General features: G+C 46.2%; 1 protein-coding gene across 1 annotated transcript in view; it reads left to right on the forward strand.

The window, feature by feature from the left end:
• LOC103277761 (lamina-associated polypeptide 2, isoforms beta/gamma) overlaps positions 1 to 27,041 on the forward strand; it is a 40,710-nt gene extending 13,669 nt beyond the window's left edge. The window contains exons 3-8 of the mRNA XM_016991202.2: positions 2,906 to 3,001; positions 5,188 to 5,280; positions 5,822 to 6,061; positions 23,126 to 23,260; positions 25,452 to 25,544; positions 26,899 to 27,041. Coding sequence (XP_016846691.1) covers positions 2,906 to 3,001; positions 5,188 to 5,280; positions 5,822 to 6,061; positions 23,126 to 23,260; positions 25,452 to 25,544; positions 26,899 to 27,041 — 800 coding nt within the window. The remainder of the gene's footprint in view (positions 1 to 2,905; positions 3,002 to 5,187; positions 5,281 to 5,821; positions 6,062 to 23,125; positions 23,261 to 25,451; positions 25,545 to 26,898) is intronic.
• The last annotated feature ends 225 nt before the right edge of the window (positions 27,042 to 27,266 follow it).

A 27,266-nucleotide genomic window follows, 5' to 3' on the forward strand; every position in this document is an offset into this window, starting at 1 on the left:
AACCCTTTGACCTATAGAAGGATGCTGTGTTTTGCCCCATATGGCAGCTTTGGTGTGGGGTAGGAAAGTCAACGTCATATAGTGATTTGAGTATTAAACAATTCTTGAAACCAAGATTCGATTCCCTGCTTGGCCATTGAAACCTAATGGGTGACTTTAGGCAAGTCACACACTCTTGTCCTCAGAAAGCCCCATGTTATTGTCAATATCATTCAGAAATGACTTGAAGGCATACAACAACAAAATACAAAGGATACTTTTTAAATTAAACAGTGGAACATGAACCAGATGATAATACTGATGGGCATTACATAATATCTAGAATAATATAAAATGCTATTTAAACCTTTGTGTTTGTGGCAACAGATCATAGCAATGGGGGATGGCTAATCCCCTCTCATAATTACACCTGTTCAGCTGTTTTTTTAAAAAACATATCCTCCCCTTTTGTAGGACTGATATTTCAAAACTCAAGGTTGTTCCCATGTTTGACCTTCAGCAGAGAAGGAAAGTGGATTTGCAAATAAATAAAAAGACATGAAATTAGAAAAAAATATTTTAATTTCATTATAATTAGAAGAGGTGGATGTGAATCAGCTATTTCGGATTGCAGGCCTTACTGAATGGCACTTGTGAGTACAATTTAGTAAATGGCAAAAACTTACTATCGTCTGTTGGGACATGGACATGTTGGAGAGGAATGTAATACTGAGATCCAAGGTCATGCAGGAGGCTAATAGGAAAAGCCACATATAACCCAGGAACAGCACCCTGCTGTTCGATGCCACAAGTGCACAACCAAATCTGTCTGGACAGATGGCCAGGCAGCCAGGCTCTAAAAATAGTCGATAATGACAAAGTTCTGTTCCTGGCTTACAATTGTATGTTCCTGTTTTATTGTGAACTGCTGACTTGGGCAGAAGTGGTCCTACCCCATGAGGTTTATTTGTGTGGCAGATACTTCATGAAACATTTAGAGGGCACAATTTTTCTGCCCAGGACAAAGAACAGAACTTTTGCAAAGATCCGCATATCCGTATATCTGCATCCTGGGGCTTTTTTTAAAAAAGCTATCGAGGTTTCCGGCAGAAGTCCCATGTCGGTGATCTTGGGAGCCTCTAAATCTCGGAAAAAAGCAGCAAGTCTGAACAATGGAGGCAGAAATCCCAGGACTAACAGGTCTATATGTGGGCCTCTTCTGAAGTCCTGGGATTTTTTGTTTAAAACCCGCGATGTCTGGAGGCACCCCCAATCATTTGTGTGACTTTTAGTCACAGAAAGGCAAAAGGAATCAGAGACATGAATGAACAAACAAACATTTTTATTTTGGTCAGTCACCACCATTATCAGAGACATACAGTTCTCCAGATGTTGTTGGGCTGCATGCCTCCTGGTTCCTTAAACTTTAGTTATACTAACTTGGACTGATGGGAAATGTGGTCCAACAACATCTGGCAAAAGAGACGGTTGTGAACAAAGCAGGAGTTTGGAATGGGACAATAATCTGAAAGAAACATGAGGTGATCCAGGTGCAGCTGAGAACGGCAAAGCAGGGGTTTAGTAATTCCCAAGGAGGCAAGGCATTTATGGGATGCATTGGATCTTGTTTGGCATCCTGCTTTTAGTTGTAGAGAATTATATGTCACAGACAGAACGCCACCAGATAAGATTCAACACAGTTTATTAAAGATACAGAACCAAAAATGCCCGTAAAAGACAAAGGGCTAGGCAAAACTCGCCTTCAATATGAAAAGACACTAAAAAATAGTTCAAAAGATAAACTGGATTAAACGGGAGTTTAATCCGGGTTAAACCAAAAATGCTTACTTCAGCCTGGCTCTTAAAACAAACAAAAACTGGTAAACTAAGATTCAATGAAACATAAATAACTGGCAGCAGATTACTCTCTGCTACTCAACAGCTGTGGTTGAATAACTAAGTTATTACTCTTCCGTGCAGCAAGCGAACTCTGGGTCCAAACACATCAATCAGGGCAGAAGCAGTCAGCGGGGTCCCAATCCGGTCCAAGGTCGAAGGCCAGGTACAGACGTCTTTAGTTAACCAGTTCCACTGATAATCACAGAAGGGATAGTCCAAGGTCGTAGTCAGTCAGTCAGTCAGTCCAGCGTCAATCCAGAGTAGGCAATTAATGTCCGTCAAAAAGACGACGGAGGTCCAAGCTATTAAGATTAAACACAAGTTGCACAGGAAAAGCCCACACAGTTCCTCCCGCCGTCTATGCCCAGTGTCCTTGGTAACTTACGTATTCAGCAAACAAATCACACCCGTCTTCAGGAAATTCCCAACAAGAGCCCAAGCGTTCGTCCAGATTACCTTGCCCAACGCAATTAGCCCTGGATTCTAAACCCCATTTTATGCCCATTTACAACTCCTCATCGCTGTCAGCTGTTACCCTAATTCCAGGTGCCTCATCATCATCCTCCTCATCAGAACTAAAACACCTTTGACTACGCCCCACAGCATCCCCAGCTGTGGATCCCGTCCCATCCCTCCAGCTCGTCCACGGGTCTAATCCTGCAACCCCCCAGTCGCCTCCCATACTATCATTGCCGGTGGCACCCAAATCCTCCCTCACACGAGTCCATTCCATATCATCCTCCTCTGAGCTAACCATCTCTTCCTCCATTCCCTCAGTAAAACCCTCAAAGGAGTCTTCGTCAGTTGGTTCTGCAAATAAGTCCCGCAGCCGTTTCCTTTCTCGCTCCTCAAGAGAGTCTGACTCCCGAGGAGTCTTACAACCACGTCTCCCAGTATCGGAGCCATAAGGCTCAACCATAACATTATAACTCCCATCCATCACCCTCAGCCAAAATTGCACATCCATGTTACCAAACACAACCATCTTCGGGCGTGTATAATCACCCACTTCAATTCCACTCTCTAGGAACAACTCGGAAACTGTATGAAAAGAAACTATATGAATATGAGAGAAGACTGGGACAACAGCAGCCTCTATCAGGAAGTCCAACAATCTGCACAAGTAAGCAAACTTTGCACAAAAAGTCGCAAACACACAAATAATGTACCTTTCAACGTGTTTATGTTTTCACACAACTGTGTAGGAGTCAAAGGGGCAGACAAGCTGTCTTTATCAATCTTTGCAATCAAATTGTCAGCTATGGACCAGTAAGAGAAGGGGTGTGTGTGTGTGGGGGGGGGGGGGGGGGGGTTGGTTGGTAGGGAAGTATCATTGACAAGATAGGAAAAAGAGGAATATAAATCAGGACTAAGGGTAACACATGCATCTGCTTGTTCGGTTTTAATGGATTCATTTCAATTGGTGAAACCTGAGGATGTGGACAAGATCCTTGCAGAAGTGAGGGTGACCACATTCATCCTGGACCCCTGTCCATATGTGCTGATAAAGGAGGCCAGAGGCGGTTTGGCAAAGTGGGTGGAGGTGGTGGTTAATGACTCCTTGCAAGAAGGCAAGATTCCAGCGGGCCTAAAGAAGGCCGTCATAAAACCACTGCTGAAAAAACCATCACTGGACCCCATTCAATTGGACTTTCTTCCAGTTTCCAGTCTCCCCTTTTTGGGCAAAGTCTTGGAACATGTGGTTGCATCACAACTCCAGGTGTTCTTGGAAGAAACTGATTATCTGGATCCGTCGCAGTCTGGCTTTCAACTGGGCCATGCAACTGAAACAGCCTTGGTCTCCTTAGTGAATGGTCTACGCAGAAAACTAGACAGGGAGAGTGTGTACCTGTTGGTTCTCCTGGACCTCTCAGTAGCATTTGATACCATCGGCAATGGTATTCTTCTGGGTCACTTTTCAAGGATGGGGCTCGGGGCACTGTTTTACAGTGGCTCCGGTCCTTCCTGGAGGGCCGGTCCCAGATGTTGGCGCTGGGGGACTGTTGTTTGACCCCCTGACCGGGGGCCTGTGGGATCCTTCAGGGTTCAATTCTGTCCAAAAAAGCAGACAACATCAGATCCCATGGCAGCACATTCTACTGTTGAACAGGTCTTACCTTTAGGAAACTGACCCTGATGTTTAGGTGGATTTCCTTTTCCTGGGGTTTGGTGCTTTGTAATAGAGGGAATAGAAAAACTAAATGTGAAGACACGACAGATGTATTTATATTCTGCCCTTCTCACCCCGAAGGGGACTCAGGGCAGATCACAATGTACACATACATGGCAAACATTCAATGTGATATGAACATAGAGACAGAGACAGAGAGGCAATTTAACCTTCTCCAGCTTCTTGAGGGTATGCTCAATTCCGACTACAGGGGAAGTAGCTGCTTCATCATCCACTGTGACGCCGGGTCCTTGGATACTTCCTCATTCCAAACGCTGCTGGACAATTTTTATGGTGTTGTAAATTTGTTAAATTAGCTTCCCCACATAAGTGGTCCCTAAATTTCCTACTTGATAAATGCAACTATCTCTTGGGTTGCTTAGGTCAACAACGAGCAGGGCTATTTTTTTATTTTAATGGTCGGGTGCTCACTCTGACACGGGCTGGCCTCAAACTTATGACCTCTTGGTCATAGTGATTTGTTGCAGCTGGCTACTAACCAGTCTGTGCCACAGCCCAACTATGACCCAGATCTGCAGTCATAGTCGTATACTCAAATCACAACGACACACTGACTCCTACTGAATCGAGACACTTTGTCTGCAGATTTAGGATTCAAACTGCAGTACAAAGTGCAAAGACACACTATTGTAATAACATAAGTAGCCTCTAGAAGCCGGACATTTCCGCAGCTTGTATACTCCGTAAAAGTGGGGAGACTGGAAAAGGCACACTTGGCATCCAGAGCTTGCTGCCACTACAACTGTACCACCGTTTTGTTCTCATGGACTTCAGCATCTGCTCGGGGCACTGTTTCACAGCGGCTCCGGTCCTTCCTGGAGGGCCTGTCCCAGATGTTGGCGCTGGGGGACTGCTGTTTGACCCCCTGGCCGGGGACCTGTGGGTTCAATTCTGTCCAAAGTAGGAGACTCCCTCAGATCCCATGGCAACACATTCTACTGTTGAACAGCTCTTCCCTTTAGGAAACTGACCCTGATGTTTAGGTGTATTCCCTTTTCCTAGAGTTTGGTGTTTTGTAATAGAGGGAATAGAAAAACTAAATGTGAAGACACAACAGATGTATTAAAATTTTTAAAAAACCCTTGGTCACCCCTCATATTGCCCTCTGCACTTTCTAGGTAGCATTGTGGACAAGTCCAAACTACAGATGACAAATGATGAAATCTTTGCCCTTTTGAAGAAATATGGACTGAAACATGGACCTGTTGTTGGTATGGACTAAACTTAAGTGACAATGTAGTTGTATAGAAACACAACTTACTTGGTGGGAGTTTGCAATTGAATAAAAAATAAAATAAACAGTAAAAGCTATTGGATTCCATGTCAGGATGGCAGCAGTCCAGTCCAGATCTTAATTTGAACATTAAGTTTGCTCAGTAGATCTGTATCTGCAGACGCCAGTAGCTCTGTGTTGATGATGTAACTGGACATATCCTTGATTGCAGTCTTGTTGAAATGGCCAGTCCTGGCAAGACCACAGAACATTTGCACAGAAGAGAAGGTTACAAAAGCCACATAAAAGGTTTGAAAGAAGCAAAACATGTAGTGCAGGGGCAGGAATCCAGATCTTCCTAGACAACTAGGAGACAATTTCCACTTGTAGTAGAGAAAATAGTTAAGGTTGGCAAAGGGAGGCAATTTGCAGCTGTCAGATGGCCAATAGCTTGTGGGAAGTACTAGACAGGTAAAGGGAGGGCATTCTAAACTTTCCTTGCTGGTGGTTTAATGGTCTTTCTGGATTCCCTCCTTCAGCATCGACCCGGAAACTCTATGAGAAGAAAATCCAAGAATATGAGAACAAGCTGAAGCAGCAGGGCTTTGGAGTAGGTGCCCCAACAGCTAGGCTCTGTCAAAGAAATAGCTCTGTCAAAGACATATATCCCATGTCTACACATATTTCTACTTACACATATTCAAGTCCCATCGAAACCATCACCTCAGAGGCCTACAGGAATTCTGGAACTACAGAAAACCACAGCTCACAGCAAACAGGTGAGAAAGTTTTTAGACAGATTTCCTTACCTGACAGGTTGGAGTAAGGGTAGAGAAGTAAACTGGAGGATGAGTGGCATTATTAATGCTGGGTGGAGATTGTTTAGATCTTAGAATGTTATTGCAATAGTTCTCCTTGCCACTGGCTAGTCTGTTAGGGAATGCAGTCCAAACAAATTTAGAAGGCGGAATAACTCTTACAAGTGAGTAGAGATGTACGAGGGTTATCCAGAAACTAGATTACGTTTTGGAATTAAAAATGAACAAAGTATATGAGAAAACATTTACCATATGCAGTTGAAAGCCACACCCAAATACCACTTCTCAACATAGTCGCCATTCCAATCTAGGCACTTATCATAGCGATGAATGAGCTTTGCAACTCCTTCCCTACTAAACTCTGCCGCTTGCCTCCTCAACCAGCCAGTCACTCCTTCCTGCAGCTGCACAGCATCGCCAAAACTCTGCATTGCCAGCCATGCCCCCATTGTTGGAAACAAGTGGTTGAGGACACAAGTGGTAGAGTTTAGTGGGGAAGGAGTTGCAAAGCTCATTCATTGTTAGGGAGGAAATAAATCAAGATGTATTATTATTACACTATTATCTATCTAATGAGACCCAAAGCAGCTCATGACATAATACAATATTATTATTATTATTGGAGCCCTGGTGGTGCAGCGAGTGACACCACTGAGCTGCTGAACTTGCTGAATTGAAAGGTTGGCGGCTCAAATCTGGGGAACGGGGTGAGCTCCTGCTGTTAGCCCCAGCTTCTGCCAACCTAGCAGTTCGAAAACATGCAAAAGTAAGTAGATCAATAGGTACTGCTCCAGCAGGAAGGTAATGGTACTGAATGTAGTCATGCCAGCCACATGACCTTGGCTCTTCAGCTTAGAAATGGAGACAAGCAGCAGCTCCCAGAGTCGGATATGAATAGACTTAATGTCAAGCGAAAACCTTTACCTTTACCTAAGAATAATAATAATAATTTTATTATTATTATTATTATTATTATTATTATTATTATTATTATTATTATTATGTATCTCATGAAAACCGCCACCGTACCCCCATTTTACTCTCATGGACTTTAGCATCTGCCTTTTTTGGTATCCGTGAAGAGTCCTGGGACCAAACTCCTGTGGATACCAAGGACCCACTGTATGTTCTTGGAAATTCCACAAATCCACAAAGGAAACTGCAGAAAAGCACACTGCCATTCCCAATTGATATGTCTATGAAATGGGGGGAACCCCTTTCACTTCACTGTTCTTTTTATCAGGGCCAATACAGGTGAAGTACCCATGGGAAGGGCTGACGGAGATGATGAACTTTCTCACTGTGGGAGCTGAGATGCAACCTCCCTCATGGAAACCATTGCCCCCAGCTGTAAATTCTCACTACCCTCAATGGGTCAGACATCTGGCAAGCGATTCAGCTCGCCCTCATCAACAGCAGCACCCAGATCATCCAACGCCTGACCTAGGCAAAAGAATGGTGCAAACCCCAGTCCAAGTCTTTCATTTCGGGAAACCTTGCCTTCCGGAGACACTACAACCAGGTAGGCTTAAGAGAATTATTTAATAAGGCACCACATTCCGTCTGATCTTAGAAGCTAAGCAGGGTAAGCCCTGGTTAGCCCATCCATCCATTCATCTTTTTCCTGATATGGGGGGTAAAAACAAGATTGAAATAAGACAAATGCACACTATTTTTTGTTTCTTGTTTTGTTCACTTTCTCACTTTTCAATACTTCTTTCTTTTCTTATTATAATTCAGTACTGCCTTTTACTGTATTGGGGGCCATCTAATAATTGTTTTTTTGAAGAACAAGGTTCAAATATGAGAGGGATAATAAGCAAATGATATGAAAGCTTTCTTTTAAAAAAACAACTGAATGGAGTATCATAGTAAAATAGTATAAAATCATTTGAAAAACATGCCTATAAAGATAAAATGCAGCACACATACATCTCATTGAGATAATCATATAAAGGAGGGAGTAAGGTTGTTCTTTGCAGAAAACTTTCCGTACATCCTAGTTTTAAAGCTGTTATTTTTTAGACCTGTTTTAAATGTACTTTTATCAGATCTAGTGCCATATACGGGTTCTTGACTGTCAATAATGTATCATCTGCAAATAAGCTAATTTTGGTTTTGTTATCCACACCCACTCCTTGAATCTCTTTATCTATCCTGATTGCAAAGGCTAATAGTTCCATAACTATTATAACAGCACAGGGGAAAGAGGGCAACCCTGCTTTACTCCTTGCTTAATACTAAAAGGTCCAGCACCCAAATCGTTAATTATTACTACTGCCCTATTTTCTATTTGGTCAATTGTATATTGGAAATCCTCTCCAAAACCATATTTCTTTATCAAAACTTTCAACATTGACCATCCCACCGAGTCAAAGGCCGACCTGAGTTTTCTCACTTTTGGCATTCTCTATAATATTTATCAGTCTACATACCAAATCAGACATTTGCCTTGCCTAAATAAACCCACATTGATCTGAGTTGATATAATCCTCAGCAATAATCTTTAACCTGTTTGCCATAATTGCTGAGAAAATTTGGGGTGCCTTGATTCATTAGTGAAATGGGACGGTAGGAGTCTAAAAATAATTTATATTTACCTGGTTTAGTAATTAATATTATCTTGGTATATTTCCATGAGTTTGGTATAGAATTTCCCCTCCATATTTCAATAATTTGGGTAGGAGGAATTCTTATTAAATTTTGCAAATTTGGCTCATCTTAATAAACCAAACCTGCAGGTGGGAAAATTAGCTTAGAATCGTCAAACAGGAGGAACATTGATTAAGGAAATTGATAGAAATGGCGTGATCATTTCTAAACTAACCTAAAAGAGAGAATCATAAAAGGGAGACATATTTCAACATGTCCTCCCTGATTAAACAGCAAACAAGAAGAGGGCAGAGGGTTTAGTCTGGGCTGGTTCGTTTCATTTTACAACAGAGGATAGTTAAATAAATCTGTTTTAAGGTGCATCTACTATAGAGGATTTTCCAAATTGCCGAAATTGCAGAGGCTTTGGTTTCAGCTGCCACCAAAGATATGGAGGATTCGAACTCCCTACCTCCAAAAGGTCCCAGGTTCAAATTCAGGGAGCGGAGTGAGCGCCCGCTGTTAGCTCTAGCTTCTGCCAACCTAGCAGTCTGAAAACATGCAAATGTGAGTAGATCAATAGGTACCGCTCCGGCGGGAAGGTAACGGCGTTCCATGCAGTCAGGCTGGCCACATGACCTTGGAGGTGTCTACGGACAATGCCGGCTCTTCGGCTTAGAAATGGAGATGAGCACCAACCCCCAGAGTCGGACACGACTGGACTTAACGTCAGGGGAAACCTTTACCTAATATAGTTATCAGTCCTTCCTTTCCTGAAGGCTTAACTATATTCCTCAAAGAGGTTTCTTTTTAAAAATACAGCTCCCAGCTGACTGAATTCCAAACTGAACTGTATAATTATTTGGCTGCATAGCTCCAACTGTCACATTGGCTCTGCCCATCTCCAGTTGCTAAGCAACTCTCTCAATTTGCACCAGCCAATCAGACTGCACTTACAGTAATGGCTGCCTGATTGCTCCTCCCCATTGCTTTGCCAAGCACACCGGCAAGGCCTGAAAATGGCCGTACACCAGCCCTGCAAGACAGGCCACTCACCAACTCTATAAGGTAGACAAGATCCATGACATCTACACTGTTGAATGAATGTAGTTTGACACCGCTTTTAACTGCTATGGCTCAGTGCTATGGAATCCTGGGAGATGTAGTTTTACAAGGTCTTCAGCCTTCTCTGCTAACGGGTGTTGGTGCCTCCCATGATTGCATAGCATTTAGACGAGAAAGTTAAAGTGGCGTCAAACTACCGGTATAAGTATTCTCGAGAGCAGAATAGATACTCCTACAGCCATACAATGCAATCCGCCCACAATGCTTTTCAGATAGGTGGCTGATGGAGGAAGCAAAACCAAGGAAAATGAAAGATCTTAATTCCTCTCTTTCGAAACCATCTTATCTCTAGTGGACAAGCAATAACTGTTAGGAGATAATTTCCAAAAAAGGGAATAAAAGTCAGACTTCTCAAGGTACGGTTGCAGTTGGCGCACAAGCTTTAACTGTGCAAAGGCTCTCCCAGCCACCCCCGACACCTGAGTTTCAAGTGTCAGCGCTGAGTCCAGGAGGACCCCCAGAGTATGGACCTGTGATTCCAGGGGGCGTGTAACCCCATCAAGCCCAGGTTGCCACCCTATACCCCGACTGGCCATCGTCCAGTCTGATAACCGACGCCCCCGCTTTCAAATTGATTTGAAAACGCAGCAGAGAGTTCCATAGATTACTCTCCGAAAGAACGGAGCGGGACCGCAACAGACCATTATTAAAAGACCTTTTTTTCTTCATTTTCCCTTTCCCTGAACTATGTAACAAATCCCCCCAATAAAAGTAGCATTTATTTTAACAGTAACACTCTCTATCTGGTTATTTTGTATCTCCCTCTGACTCCTTCCTTTTTGCATGCGGTTTCTCTCCCTCCCGTCCTTTAACTCCGGCTGAGGTTCTCCGCCATAGATTAACATGGCGGACGATATAAATTGGCTCATATCTCTATCAAAATTACCCCTAGAACGCTCCTCTTTTAGTCTTAACCCTTTCTAAGGCTCCTGACTCGAAGACAACCAGCAGACCCGGAATCGGTCCAGTTTTCGGCATCTCAACAGCTGACTGTCAAACAGAACCGCGTTTCTTTCCAAGCCAAGTTGCTGCTTTATCCCGGGGTTTTCTCTCCCCGCGACTCGCGGAATGGTTCTCCCTGGCCCCCTTCTGTGAAATGGGGATGGGGGGGATCGCTCTCTCGCGGGGGAGACATAGTTCACCAAGGACCCTCACCCTCTACAGCTGCCAAGGGATGCCCGGACGGGGGCCCTCCACGTTTCATTCATAATTTCATAATTTTATGAAAGAGAAGAACACTCTTCCCCACACCTACCCCTTGGACTTATGAAATCCTATACCTCCAAAGACTTACTAACCCATATGTGCCCCTTCCCCATGCCATCTCAATGAATTCCTTATGAACTCTTTCCCCTCATGTATTTGTGAATTTTTATATTCTATGTACATGACTCACTGTTGTATGAATTTCAAACTGTTGGGCTAACTTCATGGATTGTGAAATCATGCTGCTTGAACCCTACTTCTATGTTGGATTCCCCAGATGTTGTGAACTTCGTTCCTATCAAATGTTTTCTATTGCTCATTTATATTGTTTATATCATTCATGATTCCCCTTTATGCAATGTCACCCACCTTTATGGATTCTCCTTTATCTACCTATCTGCCTATATGTATTTACACTCTTTGGGATCCCCGGAAAATATGTGTTTTTCCCTGCTGGGTTTATGTTCCGACTTTATTTATAATTTTCATTTTATCCCAAATAATTGTCAGATCATGAAATCAAATGGGAAATATTATGACCCCAACCTGAACTCTAGCCCCATGACTCAGACCTCCCCTTCCCAAAAAAACAAAGGGATAATCTGCCACAGTTTAATCCCATCTCACTCCGATCGCATGGACAATATAGGGCGAGTCACCAAACTAAAGGTGACTCGCCCCCAAGGCAAACATTGTCACATCGCAGGCCAGGACGCCGCAGGAAGGCACCCTGTGGGGCCGTCAATGATGGCTCATCAAATCACCACTTCCCGTCTGACACCCCAAAGACATATCTAAAATCTGCGAACGTGACAGGACCCCGGACATCCTTGATGGGTGTCATTAATTCCTTTAGAAATTGGCTGGGCCAGAATTAATCCGATGTTTCCTGTCCGGTCACCGCATTGTTTCTATAGCTCCCGCCTCCTCCTCTCTGATTGGCCCGAGGGGGGGACAAAAAACAGCTCCCCATTGGGCCAGCAGGGCAAGGCGGGAAACGAAAGCCCGCCTCGTTCAACCTCTCAGCCTATCCGCGATCAGATGGGCAGGGAAGCGGGGCGGGAAATTCAAAGGGCTGTCAGACCGAAACATTGTATAAATATGACTTTATTTGAAACATATGTTACGCTAGTAGATTGAATGATCGCTATTAGCGTCCTTTTCAGCTGAAATTGCTAAATAAAAACTCCTTGGCGGATTTTCCTTCAACTTGGCGGACCTTCTTCATTCCAGGCTTCAGGTTGTATTGCGGCTTATATTCTTCTTTTGGCTTCGCCAGGGTCCGTTCCCTCAGGACCGGGTCGGCTCCCTCCTTAAGGGACCCGATCCCCCAAACGCGGTCGACAACATAATTTGGCTTTACCACGAAGGGACTTGCTTGGAAGTTCCAAAAATCAATTTTTTTAGGCTAAAATTCCAAGCGGCGACCTTGGTCCAGATATTCTGGGACAGGTTGGGGAGAGAAACGGCTGCAAGGAGGGCCCTCCGACCAACAATTTGACCTCATTTCGCATCCAAATTTCTCTGGCAGCCCCTTTCTCTCTCTAGATCTGATTCAGGGTACTGAACAAAGGAGCCAGATAGGAGGAAGCAGATTTTTAGCTCCTCGAAGGAAAAGCGCCAACGTGAAACAGGGGACGCCCTGTAAAAAATAAAAAGGGAACCGGCCCCGTTGTTAAGACCCAGGTGGGCGGAGTTCTGGAGGTATTGCACTTCGGATCAGGGCTCGGTAACAAATTCCTGGTGAAACGCGGGAACATCTGGCGCCCGGTGGTGTGCGAGAACAGTCTGGCTTGTGAGATTACAGGTTCTAGGATCGTGGGGAAGGGGAACGATTGTGTTCCCAGGGCACCTACGGATCCCAAGAACGCCAGCCATTCAGCCTTGGTGTAGGGAGAACTCTTGAAAGGACGAGTGCATCCAGCCGGTGGGTGAGTCGTTACTCCATTAACTGTCAGGTACTGGGCAGGGGCTGAGCCAAGGATGGGTGTTTGTTCCACACGCCTAGGGTGTCCCACCCCAGCAGACATCCCCAAGGATTCTCCTTTGGGCAAGATCCTGGCCGATTGGGGTGGGTTTGCATCGAAAAACATGGTGCAGGCCAGGTTGGTCCGACTAAGCAAGCGTAAGTGGCCCCTCGTGGCCCTTGAAGGAGGAGTCGCCTGGCCTCCACATGGCAGTGAGGATGAGAGTCTCATTTTGAAGCTCCAAAGCCATTGCCATGGGGAGGGCAAGTGGACCCAACTTGCTTATGCTGCAATGTTCATGGCCTTAAGCCAGAGGGAGAGTGGAAGGGGAGAGGGGGTCCAAGTCTTCCCATGCAGGGACGTGGGCTCCAAACCCACCCTCCTCAAAAGCTCCTCTCTAGACCTACTTCCCCTCCCACCTCCACCAGAAGAGGAACTTCTGGAGACATTTGCTTGTCCCCCACCGTACCAACCCCAATTCCCATCCCTTGCCCCACCTCCTCCCCGACTTTCTCCTCCTGTTCTGAATCTTGCACCGATCCAGAACTCCCAGATTGACCCCTCAAGGGAACCTCTGCTTCCCGGGATCCCCACTCTCCTAGATTCACCCTCCCAGCCCCCTACCCTCTCGCCCCATCCCCCTTCCGCTCCCCAGCCCTCTCCTTTCTCCCAGCCCCATCTCCCCTCCGTTTCCCAACCTCCCATTCCCTCTCAGCCCCCCCAATCCTCCCTCCTCTCTCCTCCTCCCAACCCCCCCATTCTCCAATCCTCTTCTCCCTCTCCTTCCCAATTTCCTTTTCCATTCTTTAATGGCTATCTTCCATACATGCTACCTAGAGGATCACCTTTCCCGATCCCAGACCCTCTCGCCTCTCAGACTTTCCACCCTCTATTGCTCCCCTCTGCGCCTCCTGCGGGGACCTCCCTCGTCTCTTCAGCACCCTCAGCTTCCCAAACCACCCCACCAGTTCCCCTAGCGCCCAAAAGACCCAGCCCCAACTGTCCCCCTTCCACTCCTTCGTCAGGAACTTCATCCCTCCCCCCTCAAAGGGTTTCCCAAACACCAGAGGATCCCTTTGAGCCCCTCATCACCAAAAATAGCCTGCGGACCCGCCCCGCCACTGTAATGGCCCCTCTACGGGAGGTGGTCGGGGCAAGGGGAGACCCGGTCCTCATTCATGTCCCTTTCAGTACCACAGACCTCATTACCTGGAAGAAGACAACTGCACCACTTTCCCAGGACCCCTCAGAAATGACCGAACTTTTTAGAACTATTTTTCTAACCCATCGCCCCTCCTGGGCAGATGTTATGACTCTCTTGGGCTCTCTCCTTACTCAAGAGGAGAAGCGCCGCCTACTGGCCGCAGCTCAGGCTGAAATCATGAAGGCTGATGTAGATGACGGTAGAGATGCTGAAATTATTTTTCCAACAAAGGAAGACCCCAGCTGGGACTATAATACCAACGCGGGTATGATGTCTCTAAAGGCCTTCCATCGTGCCATCTTGGCTGGCCTACCGTTGGTCTATCCTCGCCCCATAAACCTTTCTAAATACTATGATATAAAACAGACTCCTGAGGAAAGCCCCTCTGATTTTTATGATCGGTTATGTCGCACTGCCAAACAGTGGACACACATTGACCCCTCTGACCCCCAAAATGCATCCTCTTTAAATTCCCTGTTCATTGGCAGATCTTGCAGGGACATTCGGCTAAAACTCCAGAAACTGGAAGGGGGAGCAGGCATGCCCATCTCCCAGTTAATCAACATTGCTTTTAAGGTGTTCCACAACCGGGAGGATGCAGCAGCCCAGAAGGAAGAAGATGACCGAGAGGCTCAAGCACAGGTCCAAGCAGCCAGTATGGTGGCTGCACTGGCAGAACGTGACAGGGGACGGGGAGTTGGGGAGAACAGAGAAAGGCCAGTTTGGAGGGACAGGGGGCAAGGAAGAGAACCACCAAGGGAACTCCGTTGTTATTACTGCCAGCAGAGGGGGCACTACAGGAGAGAATGTCCCGATCTCAAGGATAAGGGACCAGAGAGCCGGGTCATGTGACTAGGGCAGCGGATCGTCTTGGCTCCCAGTGACCCGTTGGTGCCATTGAAGTTAGGAAAAAGAACTGTGGATTTCCTTCTAGACAGTGGGGCCACCCATTCAGTGGTCACCGAAGGGTTTCGGGGAACAGACATGGGAGCTAGGAAGACTCAGGTAGTGGGGGTCTCAGGGAAAGAGGCAGAGAGGTCTTTTCTCAAGCCCATGGAGTGTGAGGTGGGAGGAAAGACTCTGTCTCATGAGTTCCTGTACATGCCTGAGTGTCCAGTTCCCCTTCTGGGCCGAGACATCCTTTGCAAAATCAGGGCGCAGGTCACCTTTGGGCCAGAGAAGATCATCTTGGCTGTCCCAGAGGAGGAGGGGTGGAGGATACAGGCTCTCCTGCTCCATCAGCCCAGCCCAGAGGCTGACCTGATCCCTTTGGCCATTCTGGAACAAGTCGACCCTGTTGTGTGGGCCGATGGGATTCCAGGGAGGGCCAAGAACGTTGCCCCAGTCAAAATTGCCCTAAAACCGGACATCAGGCCTCCTAGGATTCCCCAATACCGCATCCCCCTCGAAGCCAAAAAGGGCCTCCAGCCCATCATTGAAAATTTTCTGAAGCACTCTCTGCTGAGAGAGTGCTCCTCCCCTTACAACACACCTGTGCTGCCAGTCAAGAAGCCCAACTCAGATGAATACCGCTTTGTGCAGGACCTCAGAGCCATCAATGCTGTTGTGGTGGACATTCATCCCGTGGTGCCTAACCCCTATACTCTTCTTTCCACTATCCCTCCTTCCTGCTCTTGCTTTACTGTTCTGGACTTAAAAGATGCCTTTTTTTTCTATCCCTCTGCACATAGATAGCCAAGAAATATTCGCCTTTGAGTGGGAGCATGTGGACTCGGCCAGGAAGGTACAGCTCTGCTGGCAGGTTCTTCCGCAAGGTTTCACCTGTTCTCCTACGATCTTCAGCCAAAGCCTTGCTTCGGAGCTGGACAGGTGGCCGGATCGGGACCAGGGGGTCCTTCTGCAATACATTGACGATCTATTGCTTTGTTGTGAGGATGTACCTACCTGTGAAAGACTTACCATCAGTCTCCTCAACTTCCTGGGAGAGGCTGGCTTCAAGGTCTCCAAAAAGAAAGCTCAAATCTGCAAGGACACTGTGCGTTACTTGGGGTTTGATGTCTCTCAAGGACAGCGGGCTCTGGGGCCGGAGCGGAAGGAAGCTATCTGTAAGGTCCGAGAGCCCAAGACCAAGAAGCAACTGCGGGGTTTTTTGGGCATGGCTGGCTTCTGCAGAATCTGGGTGCCCAACTTCGGACTGCTTGCCAGGCCTCTTTATGAGGCAACCACCGGACCGGAGACTTTCCTCACCTGGACCGCAGAATGCAGGACAGCCTTCGATGCCATCAAGAAAGCCCTCATGTCTGCACCAGCCTTGGGACTCCCTGACATGACCAAGCCCTTCTTCCTTTATGTTCACGAACGTCGGGGGGTGGCAGCGGGGGTGCTGACCCAACCTCTGGGCAGCGCCAAAAGGCCAGTCGCCTACTTCTCTAAGCGACTGGACCCCACCAGCCTCGGGTGGCCAGCCTGTCTTCGTGCCGTGGCCGCCACTGCTATGCTGGCTGAGGAGGCCCGGAAGCTGACATTGGGCCAACCAATGACTGTCTATGTGCCCCATAGCGTCCTGGCAGTCCTGGATGCTAAGGGGACCAACTGGCTGTCAGCAGGACGGCTCACTCGCTACCAGGCTTCGCTCATCGACCAGGGAGACCTCACCCTGGCCACCACCAACTGCCTCAACCCAGCCACCCTGATGCCCATCGAATCAGCCGAAGGGGACGACCAGGAGCCACATGATTGCATCGCCACCATTGAAGAAGTCTACTCCAGCCGGCCGGACCTCAAGGACCAACCACTTCCCCAGGCAGACCTGGAATACTACACTGATGGGTCGAGCAGTGTCCATCAGGGCGTGAGGAAGGCGGGCTATGCAGTTGTTACTCTGTGGGACACCATAGAGGCAGAACCATTGCCAGCCGGTACCTCCGCCCAAAAAGCAGAACTCATCGCCCTCACCAGAGCTCTGGAGCTGGCAGCAGGAAGGACTGTCAACATCTACACAGACTCTAAGTTTGCCTTCAATGTCCTGCACGCCCACGGAGCCATCTGGAAGGAGAGGGGACTGCTGACCACTGCAGGCAGCCCAGTCAAGCACCAGGCAGAAATCCTGAGGCTGTTGGACGCTGTCTGCAAGCCCACTGCTGTTGCTGTCATCCACTGTCGGGGACACCAGGTAGGAGACCAGGACGCTGCCAGGGGAAACAGGAGAGCAGATGCCGCGGCTAAGGGGGCCGCCAACAAAACGCCCACCTTCCAGGGAGCCCTCATCCCGGACACCACCATCACCAGCCTCCCTCTGTATGGAACTGTGGACGATGAGTTCGCTAGGAAGGAAGGACTGACACAGGATGGGGGTTGGTGGAAGGACAGCCAAGGCCGTCTGCTCCTCACAGATCCCCTGATGCGTGAAGTGGCCCTCCGCCTTCACAAAAGCACCCACTGGGGTCATGATGCCATGCTGGAACACCTCAGATCCTTCTTCATTGGACCACGCATGGCCCAACAGTCTATCTGGGCCTGTAAGCGATGTCTCCTCTGCCTAAAGAACAACCCCAAGATCCAGAAGAAGCCAGAAGTGGGGCATCTCAGGGCAGGACTGCAGCCAGGACAGGTATGGCAGGTGGATTTTGCTGAATTGCCCTCCAGTAAGAAGTACAAATACCTGCTGGTGTTTGTGGATTGCTACAGCGGGTGGCCTGAAGCTTTCGCCTGCTATACTTGTACTGCCAAAGAGGTCACTCAAGCTCTCCTCCATGACATCATCCCACGTTTCGGCCTGCCCCTCTGCATTTCTTCGGACAACGGGAGTTCTTTCATCTCCAAGGTCACCCAACAGGTCTCTCGGGTCCTCCAGATCCGGTGGGACTTGCATTCCAGCTGGCACCCAGAAGCAAGCGGCAAGGTTGAAAGGATGAACCAAACCCTTAAGAGACAAGTGGCGAAAATCTGTCAGCAGGCTAACCTACCTTGGCCAGAGGCTCTTCCACTCGCTCTCACTCGAGTCAGGGCTGCCCCTAGGGGCAAGTTAAAATTAAGTCCTTTTGAGATTCTTTATGGTAGACCTTTTCCTTCTTCCCAGGTTCCCTTGAAGGCTGAACACCTACATGAGGTGGGCTCCGAAAGCCTTAGAGCTAGGCTGTCTTCTCTTACCTCTGTCCTCTCTTCTCTAAACAGGTACCTACTCTCCCACCTTCCTGTCCCCTTGGATGCTCCAGTCCACGACTTTTCCATTGGAGATTGGGTCTTCGTGCGGACGTGGCGACCGGAGCCTCTGACTGAGAAGTGGGTCGGACCTCACCAAGTCCTCCTGACCTCCTACACCGCTTGCAAGGTAGCTGGAATCCGTGCCTGGATCCATCACACCAGGCTCAAGAGCGCTCCTGAACCTGAGCCAGCCCCCACCAGCGGTGAGGAAGACAAAGATCTGTGGACAGCTGAGCTGGGAGACGACCTGAAGGTGTTGTTCCGGAAAACACCTCCTCAGGGACCGCCGCCCGCGAACTGTCCTGACCCACACCCTCCCGAGGCCCGGAGAAAGACCAAAAGCCAGAGACCAAAGCACAAGACCCTCTCCAAGGACCTCTCCAAATTTCATCCTTCTAGCACCACGGGAACACCCCCATTTGGACCAACAAACATTTGACAGCTCGCTTTGACAGCTGTCAAATCGGCCCTCACTTCAACCCCCGCTCGGGAGAACTCACACCACGATTCCACTGGGAGCTGTCCGACGTGCTGAATCAGGAGCCGTGAGTCCTAATTTCCCCTCTAGTTTTCTCTCTGCTCTCTCCTTGTCTTTCCCACTAGGAGCTGTCCCAGGTGCTTAACCCTAGAAAATGCTAACCCTAATTCTCATCTTCTCTTTGACTCTCCCCACCAGTTCTAGCCCGGTGTTGTATGAATGGCTTTCCTCTAAAGTAAACTTCTGGCAGCAGTTGGCCACAAAAGCCTTAAATGTCTCAGATTTTTGCCTGTCCAGTGGAGCCTCAGCCACAGACCTGTTTTCCACCTGTTTAATTGGCATTCCAGAACCTCTGGAAATTTTTAGAAATTATACCATGTTCCAAGACATCCCAAAGGATATGTCTTACAGAGACCTCTCTAACTGGGGAAGAGTCTCCATGGATAAGTTGCCTGGCATGGCTGCCATCCGCCTTGCCCATGTTCCTCAAGCAGAAAATTGTTTTCAAATACCCACCTGCATCGGTGAGTGCCATCAGCTTCCCATTGACAACTCTCTAAATTGCACCCATATAGAAAAACTGTCTCATTTGAATGCCCATTTGGTCCTGCCCCCAGGATGGTTTTTCCTGTGTGGACAGACAGCCTATGGTTATCTACCTGCCAATACCTCCATGGGGAATTGTGCATTGGGTAGGCTGTCTCTTTTTATGCCCTCCAAGAACGACTTAGAGTTGGCACACTCTTTGGGTCGGAAGGCAAGATCCATTCAGAACTTGGACCCGAATTGTGACCCCTCAGTAGTGCTAAAAGGTATCCCACAATTTGTGGCGGCTGCATTGTTCACTCCTGGAGTGGCCTCAGCCATGAATTATAGGGCCATAAAGCATCTGGCCTGCGCTCTGGTCAAAAACATCAATTATACCTCTCAAGCCTTGGCATCAGTGGCAAAGGAAATGCATGAGCTGCGGGAGGCTGTATTAGATAACAGGGCAGCTATTGATTTCCTCCTATTGAAAAACCACTATGGCTGTGAGAGTGTAAGGCACATGTGCTGCTTTAATTTGACAGACCAAACTCCTATGATTCGTAAATCCATCGAGGGTTTGGATGATTTGGCCTCAGGAATTAAGGAGACGACTGGATTCGACCTTAGTTTTCTGACCGATTGGCTCCCCTCTTTAGACTGGTTGAGGAAAGGTTTTCTCCTCTTTCTAGCCGTAATCCTTTTCCTTTTAATAATAAGCTGTTGCTGGTCGCATTTGCCCGCTCTGTTCCAAATTTGTCGCAAAAAGAACCATTCGAATCCCTCTCAGCAGATGGCCATGCTGCCGCTAAGAGGTTATAACGCTTATGCGGTAGGGCAGGGGCGAAATAGGCTCCGCCCATCTCGCCCCGCCCTCCCGAGTGGGGGTATGATAACCGACGCCCCCGCTTTCAAATTGATTTGAAAACGCAGCAGAGAGTTCCATAGATTACTCTCCGAAAGAACGGAGCGGGACCGCAACAGACCATTATTAAAAGACCTTTTTTTCTTCATTTTCCCTTTCCCTGAACTATGTAACAAATCCCCCCAATAAAAGTAGCATTTATTTTAACAGTAACACTCTCTATCTGGTTATTTTGTATCTCCCTCTGACTCCTTCCTTTTTGCATGCGGTTTCTCTCCCTCCCGTCCTTTAACTCCGGCTGAGGTTCTCCGCCATAGATTAACATGGCGGACGATATAAATTGGCTCATATCTCTATCAAAATTACCCCTAGAACGCTCCTCTTTTAGTCTTAACCCTTTCTAAGGCTCCTGACTCGAAGACAACCAGCAGACCCGGAATCGGTCCAGTTTTCGGCATCTCAACAGCTGACTGTCAAACAGAACCGCGTTTCTTTCCAAGCCAAGTTGCTGCTTTATCCCGGGGTTTTCTCTCCCCGCGACTCGCGGAATGGTTCTCCCTGGCCCCCTTCTGTGAAATGGGGATGGGGGGGATCGCTCTCTCGCGGGGGAGACATAGTTCACCAAGGACCCTCACCCTCTACAGCTGCCAAGGGATGCCCGGACGGGGGCCCTCCACGTTTCATTCATAATTTCATAATTTTATGAAAGAGAAGAACACTCTTCCCCACACCTACCCCTTGGACTTATGAAATCCTATACCTCCAAAGACTTACTAACCCATATGTGCCCCTTCCCCATGCCATCTCAATGAATTCCTTATGAACTCTTTCCCCTCATGTATTTGTGAATTTTTATATTCTATGTACATGACTCACTGTTGTATGAATTTCAAACTGTTGGGCTAACTTCATGGATTGTGAAATCATGCTGCTTGAACCCTACTTCTATGTTGGATTCCCCAGATGTTGTGAACTTCGTTCCTATCAAATGTTTTCTATTGCTCATTTATATTGTTTATATCATTCATGATTCCCCTTTATGCAATGTCACCCACCTTTATGGATTCTCCTTTATCTACCTATCTGCCTATATGTATTTACACTCTTTGGGATCCCCGGAAAATATGTGTTTTTCCCTGCTGGGTTTATGTTCCGACTTTATTTATAATTTTCATTTTATCCCAAATAATTGTCAGATCATGAAATCAAATGGGAAATATTATGACCCCAACCTGAACTCTAGCCCCATGACTCAGACCTCCCCTTCCCAAAAAAACAAAGGGATAATCTGCCACAGTTTAATCCCATCTCACTCCGATCGCATGGACAATATAGGGCGAGTCACCAAACTAAAGGTGACTCGCCCCCAAGGCAAACATTGTCACATCGCAGGCCAGGACGCCGCAGGAAGGCACCCTGTGGGGCCGTCAATGATGGCTCATCAAATCACCACTTCCCGTCTGACACCCCAAAGACATATCTAAAATCTGCGAACGTGACAGGACCCCGGACATCCTTGATGGGTGTCATTAATTCCTTTAGAAATTGGCTGGGCCAGAATTAATCCGATGTTTCCTGTCCGGTCACCGCATTGTTTCTATAGCTCCCGCCTCCTCCTCTCTGATTGGCCCGAGGGGGGGACAAAAAACAGCTCCCCATTGGGCCAGCAGGGCAAGGCGGGAAACGAAAGCCCGCCTCGTTCAACCTCTCAGCCTATCCGCGATCAGATGGGCAGGGAAGCGGGGCGGGAAATTCAAAGGGCTGTCAGACCGAAACATTGTATAAATATGACTTTATTTGAAACATATGTTACGCTAGTAGATTGAATGATCGCTATTAGCGTCCTTTTCAGCTGAAATTGCTAAATAAAAACTCCTTGGCGGATTTTCCTTCAACTTGGCGGACCTTCTTCATTCCAGGCTTCAGGTTGTATTGCGGCTTATATTCTTCTTTTGGCTTCGCCAGGGTCCGTTCCCTCAGGACCGGGTCGGCTCCCTCCTTAAGGGACCCGATCCCCCAAACGCGGTCGACAACATGTCCAACAGAGCAGCCAGGCACTGGTCCAGAACACGAGGGACTTCCTTGGAATTAGGTGGAAAGGAGTAGTAGAGTTGAGTGTCATTTGCATAGAGGTGGCAGCCAAATACAAAACTCACAACAGACATCATTTTGCTACACAATTATTCAGTATGGTTAGCAAACCCAGAGGTTAAAGCAACACCTTATAAAAGACTAGCTGTGCCCGGCCACGCGTTGCTGTGGCAAAGTGGTGGTGGTATTGGTTAAAAATTGTTGTGTAATTTTTATTTGACGTTATTTGTATTTTTTTTAATTAATTTTATTGTAAGTTATCTTTTTATTTATTATATTTTATTATTTTCTTGTATTATTTTTAGTTATTTTCTGTTATTATAGTATTTTATTGTATTAATTTTTAGTGTTTTAAATTATTTTTAGTGTTTTTTATTATTTTTTATTGGGTTGCTTGGAGACCAAGTTGGAGGAGCTTAGCCTTCTAACTGGCAGCAATTGGATAAAAGCAATTATTCCTCTCTCTCTAATTAGGACTTTATTTTTCTTTTATTTTTGTTGTATCAACCTAGAGCCGTGGATGATGGGTTGTGTTGTCAAATTTCGAGGTTGGGGGGCCTGCAGTTTTGTTGTTTTGTGGGTCGCCGTGATGTCATCACTCTTATATATATATATATATATAGATAGATAGATAGATAGATAGATAGATAGATAGATAGATATGGACACATACATAAATTGTAATAACAAAATGTATGGGGACACAATGTATCTCCTGAAAACCTTTCATTGCATTTAACAAAATGTTACCCATTCAGACTTCGGTCTTTGATTTTCACTGTTTCGTTTCTTTTTATTTCCATCACAGAAGCATGGACAGAAGAACACAACAGAAGCTTCTCTGTCCTAACTCCACAGATCTTTCCAAATCGCCCCATTGTCAAGGAGATGCCAGTGAAAAGCTCGGACATTTCAGGTGTTCAAAGGAAAGCATCAGAACCTGGTAAATGCTACAAACACATCTACAAAAAAGAGAAGCAGGGCAGAGGGGAAAATTCCCTTGTAGGTTGATGGGAGATGTAGTTTTAAAGATCCAATTCAGCCATCATAAGCCGCTTTCGCCTCTAGAGGGCGCCCGCATAAAGAGAGATCTCTAAAGCAGCCCTTGCATTATTTTTGTTGAGAATTAAATTAGGGATTTACTTGACACAGAGACAAAGCATACCCTTCGTTTGCTGTTTTTGCAAAGGGGATTATACACAGTGACAGAGACAGGATTTAAAAAAATATATGACTGTCTATAATGTGAAGTCAATACGACTTTAGTGTTTGTTTTTTAATGTAACAGTTACTAGCTGAAATGGAACAAAAGATCGGTGATGCTTTTCATATTGAACCCAACAAAATGTCAGAAAATTGAAGCTCCCCTTAAACCATATCTGGCAATTTTGTATTACTGCATCAGTATTGTTGCTGTGTGTCTTCAAGTCATTTCTGACTTATGGCAACCCTAAAATGAACCTCTCATTTTCCTTGTTCAGAGGGATTTTTGTCTTTGAGTGCATGTACACTGAAGAATTAATGCAGTTTGACATCACTTTACCGGCCATGGCTCAATGCTATGAAATCAAGGGACTTATCTTTACAAGGTTTTTTATCTTTCTCTGCCAAAGAGTGCTGGTGCCTCACTCAACAGCACCTTCCATGATTCCATAGCATTGAGCCATGGCAGTTAAAGTGGAGCCGAACTGCATTAATTTCTGAAGTGTAGATGTGCCTTTTGACTTCCGCTCAAGAAGTGTGACTTGCCCAATGTCAATCAATGGGTTTCCATGGCTGAGCAGTAATTTATTTATTTATTTACAATATTTATATTCCACCCTTCTCACCCCGAAGGGGACTCGGGGCAGATCACAATGTACACATCCATAGCAATTATTCAATGCCATAGGAGCCTCCAGTGGTCTAGGGGATAAAAGCCTCGTGACTTGAAGGTTGGGTTGCTGACCTGAAAGCTGCCAGGTTCGAATCCCACCCGGGGAGAGCGCGGATGAGCTCCCTCTTTCAGCTCCAGCTCCATGCGGGGACATGAGAGAAGCCTCCCACAAGGATGGTAAAACATCAAAACATCCGAGCGTCCCCTGGGCAACGTCCTTGCAGACGGCCAATTCTCTCACTCCAGAAGCAACTTCGGTTGCTCCTGTCACGAAAAAAAAAATCAATGCCATATGAACATAGAGACAGACACAGGCAATTTAACCTTCTCCAGCTTCTTGAGGGTATGCTCAATTCCAACCACAGGGGGAGTAGCTGCTTCATCATCCACTGTGACGCCGGGTCCTTGGATACCTCCTCATTCCAAACACTGCTGGCCGATTTTATGGTGTCGTAAATTAGTTAAATTAGCCTCCCCACATAAGTGGTACCTAAATTTCCTACTTGATAGATGCAACTATCATTTGGGTTGCTTAGGTCAACAACGAGCAGGGCTATTTTTTTATTTTAATGGGCGGGTGCTCACTCTGACATGGGCTGGCCTCGAACTCATGACCTCTTGGTCATAGTGATTTATTGCAGCTGGCTACTAACCAGTCTGCTCCACAGCCCAACTATGACCCAGATCTGCAGTCATAGTCGTATACTCAAATCACAACACACTGACTCCTACTGAATCGAGACACTTTATCTGCAGATTCAGGATTCAAACTGCAGTACAAAGTGCAAAGACACACTATTGTAATAACACAAGTAGCCTCTAGAAGTCTGGCATTTCCGCAGCTTGTATACTCCGTAAAAGTGGGGAGACTGAAAAAGTGTTTGCTGCCATTACCACAATGCCACCGTTTTGTTCTCATGGACTTCAGCATCTGCTCGTGGCTCCGGTCTTTCCTGGAGGGCCGGTCCCAGATGTTGGCGCTGGGGGACTGCTGTTTGACCCACTGGCCAGGGACCTGTGGAGTCCTTTAGGGTTAAATTGTGTCCAAAAAAGCAGACTCCATCAGATTCCATGGCAGCACATTCTACTGTTGAACAGCTCTTACCTTTAGGAAACTGACCCTGATGTTTAGGTGGATTTCTTTTTCCTGGAGTTTGGTGTTTTGTAATAGAGGGAATAGAAAAACTAAATGTGAAGACACGACAGATGTACTAAAAAACCTTTGGTCACCCCCAATATTGCCCTTTGCACTTTGTAGGTAGCATTGTGGACAAGTCCAAACTACAGATGACAAATGATGAGATCTTTGCCCTTTTGAAGAAATATGGACTGAAACATGGACCTGTTGTTGGTATGGGCTATACTTAAGCGACAGTGCAGTTATATAAGGGAAATAACTAGAAACACAACTTACTTGGTGGGAGTTTGCAATTGAATAAAAAAATAAAATAAACAGTAAAAGCTATTGGATTCCATGTCAAGAGGGCAGCGATCCAGTCCAGGTCTTAATTTGAACTTTAAGTTGGCTCAATAGATCTGTAGTTGCAGAAACCAGTAGCTTTGTGTTGACACTGTAACTGGACATATCCTTGATTGTAATCTTGTTGAAATGGACCAAGAAGCCGGGGCAGGAATCCAGATTTTCCCAGACAACTACGGGACGGCAGCATATAATTTACACCAGTGGTAGCAGAGAAAATAGCTAAGGTTGTCAAAGGGAGGCAATTTGCAGTTGTCCGATGGCCAATAGCTTGTGGGAATTACTAGACAGGTAAAGGGAGGGCATTCTAAACTTTCCTTGTTGGGAGTTGTAATGAAGTACGAATTTTGGTTTACACATGTTATGTTTAATTGTGTGTTTATGTTTTAAAAGGGTAAGTATTACAGTTATTGCATCTCAGCACTCAGAGGCTGGTTACCATGGAGAAGTAAGCGGAGCCAACTGCTGTTTAGTTGAAGAAGTGCAGAGTTTAAAAAAGAAAGTCAGTCTGTGCTCTGATGAGGCACAGGGAACATTGATTCCAGGTTGATGGTATCAAGGAGACTCAATTGTTCATTTTTAGTCGGATTTAAATAAGTTTGGTGACTTATTTAATGTAGTTTGTGTCCTGGAAAGGCACAGAGAATCTGTGATAGTATATCACAGGGGTGACTGTGGTTTGAAGTCACTGGAAAATCAAAGTTTCAGACTTTGGGAACCAGTCCCAACTGGACTCACAAGATCCATTGAAGTAACGGTTTAAAAGTAGCAGAGGAAGAAGTTTTAACTACTTTAAGTAAAAGAAGTGATACTTTAGAGAATTGATTAATCTCATTCTAGTATTGTAACTGTTAATAAGAATACCTCTAAGTGAGAAACAAAATTGTAACCACTAAGCTCTGTGCCTGAATAAACTTGTTATTGTTCTTCCAACATCTAAGCCTCTGTCGCATATATTCTAAACCAAGTTACGCTATCCTTTAAAGTTAATAAGAAGAAGAAAGAAAGAAAAAGTAAAAGGTCTCCTCCCTGAGTCTTTGGTGGTTGCATCTTTCCAAATTGGTGTTAGTCGATATTAGTCCTTTACAATTGGTGGCAGCCGATATAACTTCCTTACAATTGGTGGCAGCGGTGGGATAAAAAGATTCCCCCCTGCCTGAAAGACCTTCAGTCGTTATTAGCTCTTTACAGTGGTTTAATGGCCTTTCTGGATTCCCTCCTTCAGCATCAACCAGGAAACTCTATGAGAAGAAAATCCAAGAATATGAGAACAAGCTGAAGCAGCAGGGCTTTGCAGTAGGTGCCCCAACAGTTGAGCCAAGTGAGAAGAAAATGGCAAAATCCAGAAGAAATAGCTCTGTAATCTGAGTTGGTTCATTTTTATTTTACAACAGAGGATAGTCATATAATTAAATCTGTTTTATATCTTGTCTGTCTGATCCTGCTGTTAAGACAACCAAGTTTGTTACCACCTTAGTACATATCTACCTGTATCAAAACTAGATTGTCTTCCAAACAAATCCTAATTACCAATGACAACAAGGTCAGTTTGCACTGAGTTTAACGAAATACAGTAAAGTCTCGTTTATCCAA

The sequence above is a fragment of the Anolis carolinensis genome, chromosome 2 (assembly GCF_035594765.1).
Source record: "Anolis carolinensis isolate JA03-04 chromosome 2, rAnoCar3.1.pri, whole genome shotgun sequence".
Lineage (NCBI taxonomy): Eukaryota > Metazoa > Chordata > Lepidosauria > Squamata > Dactyloidae > Anolis > Anolis carolinensis.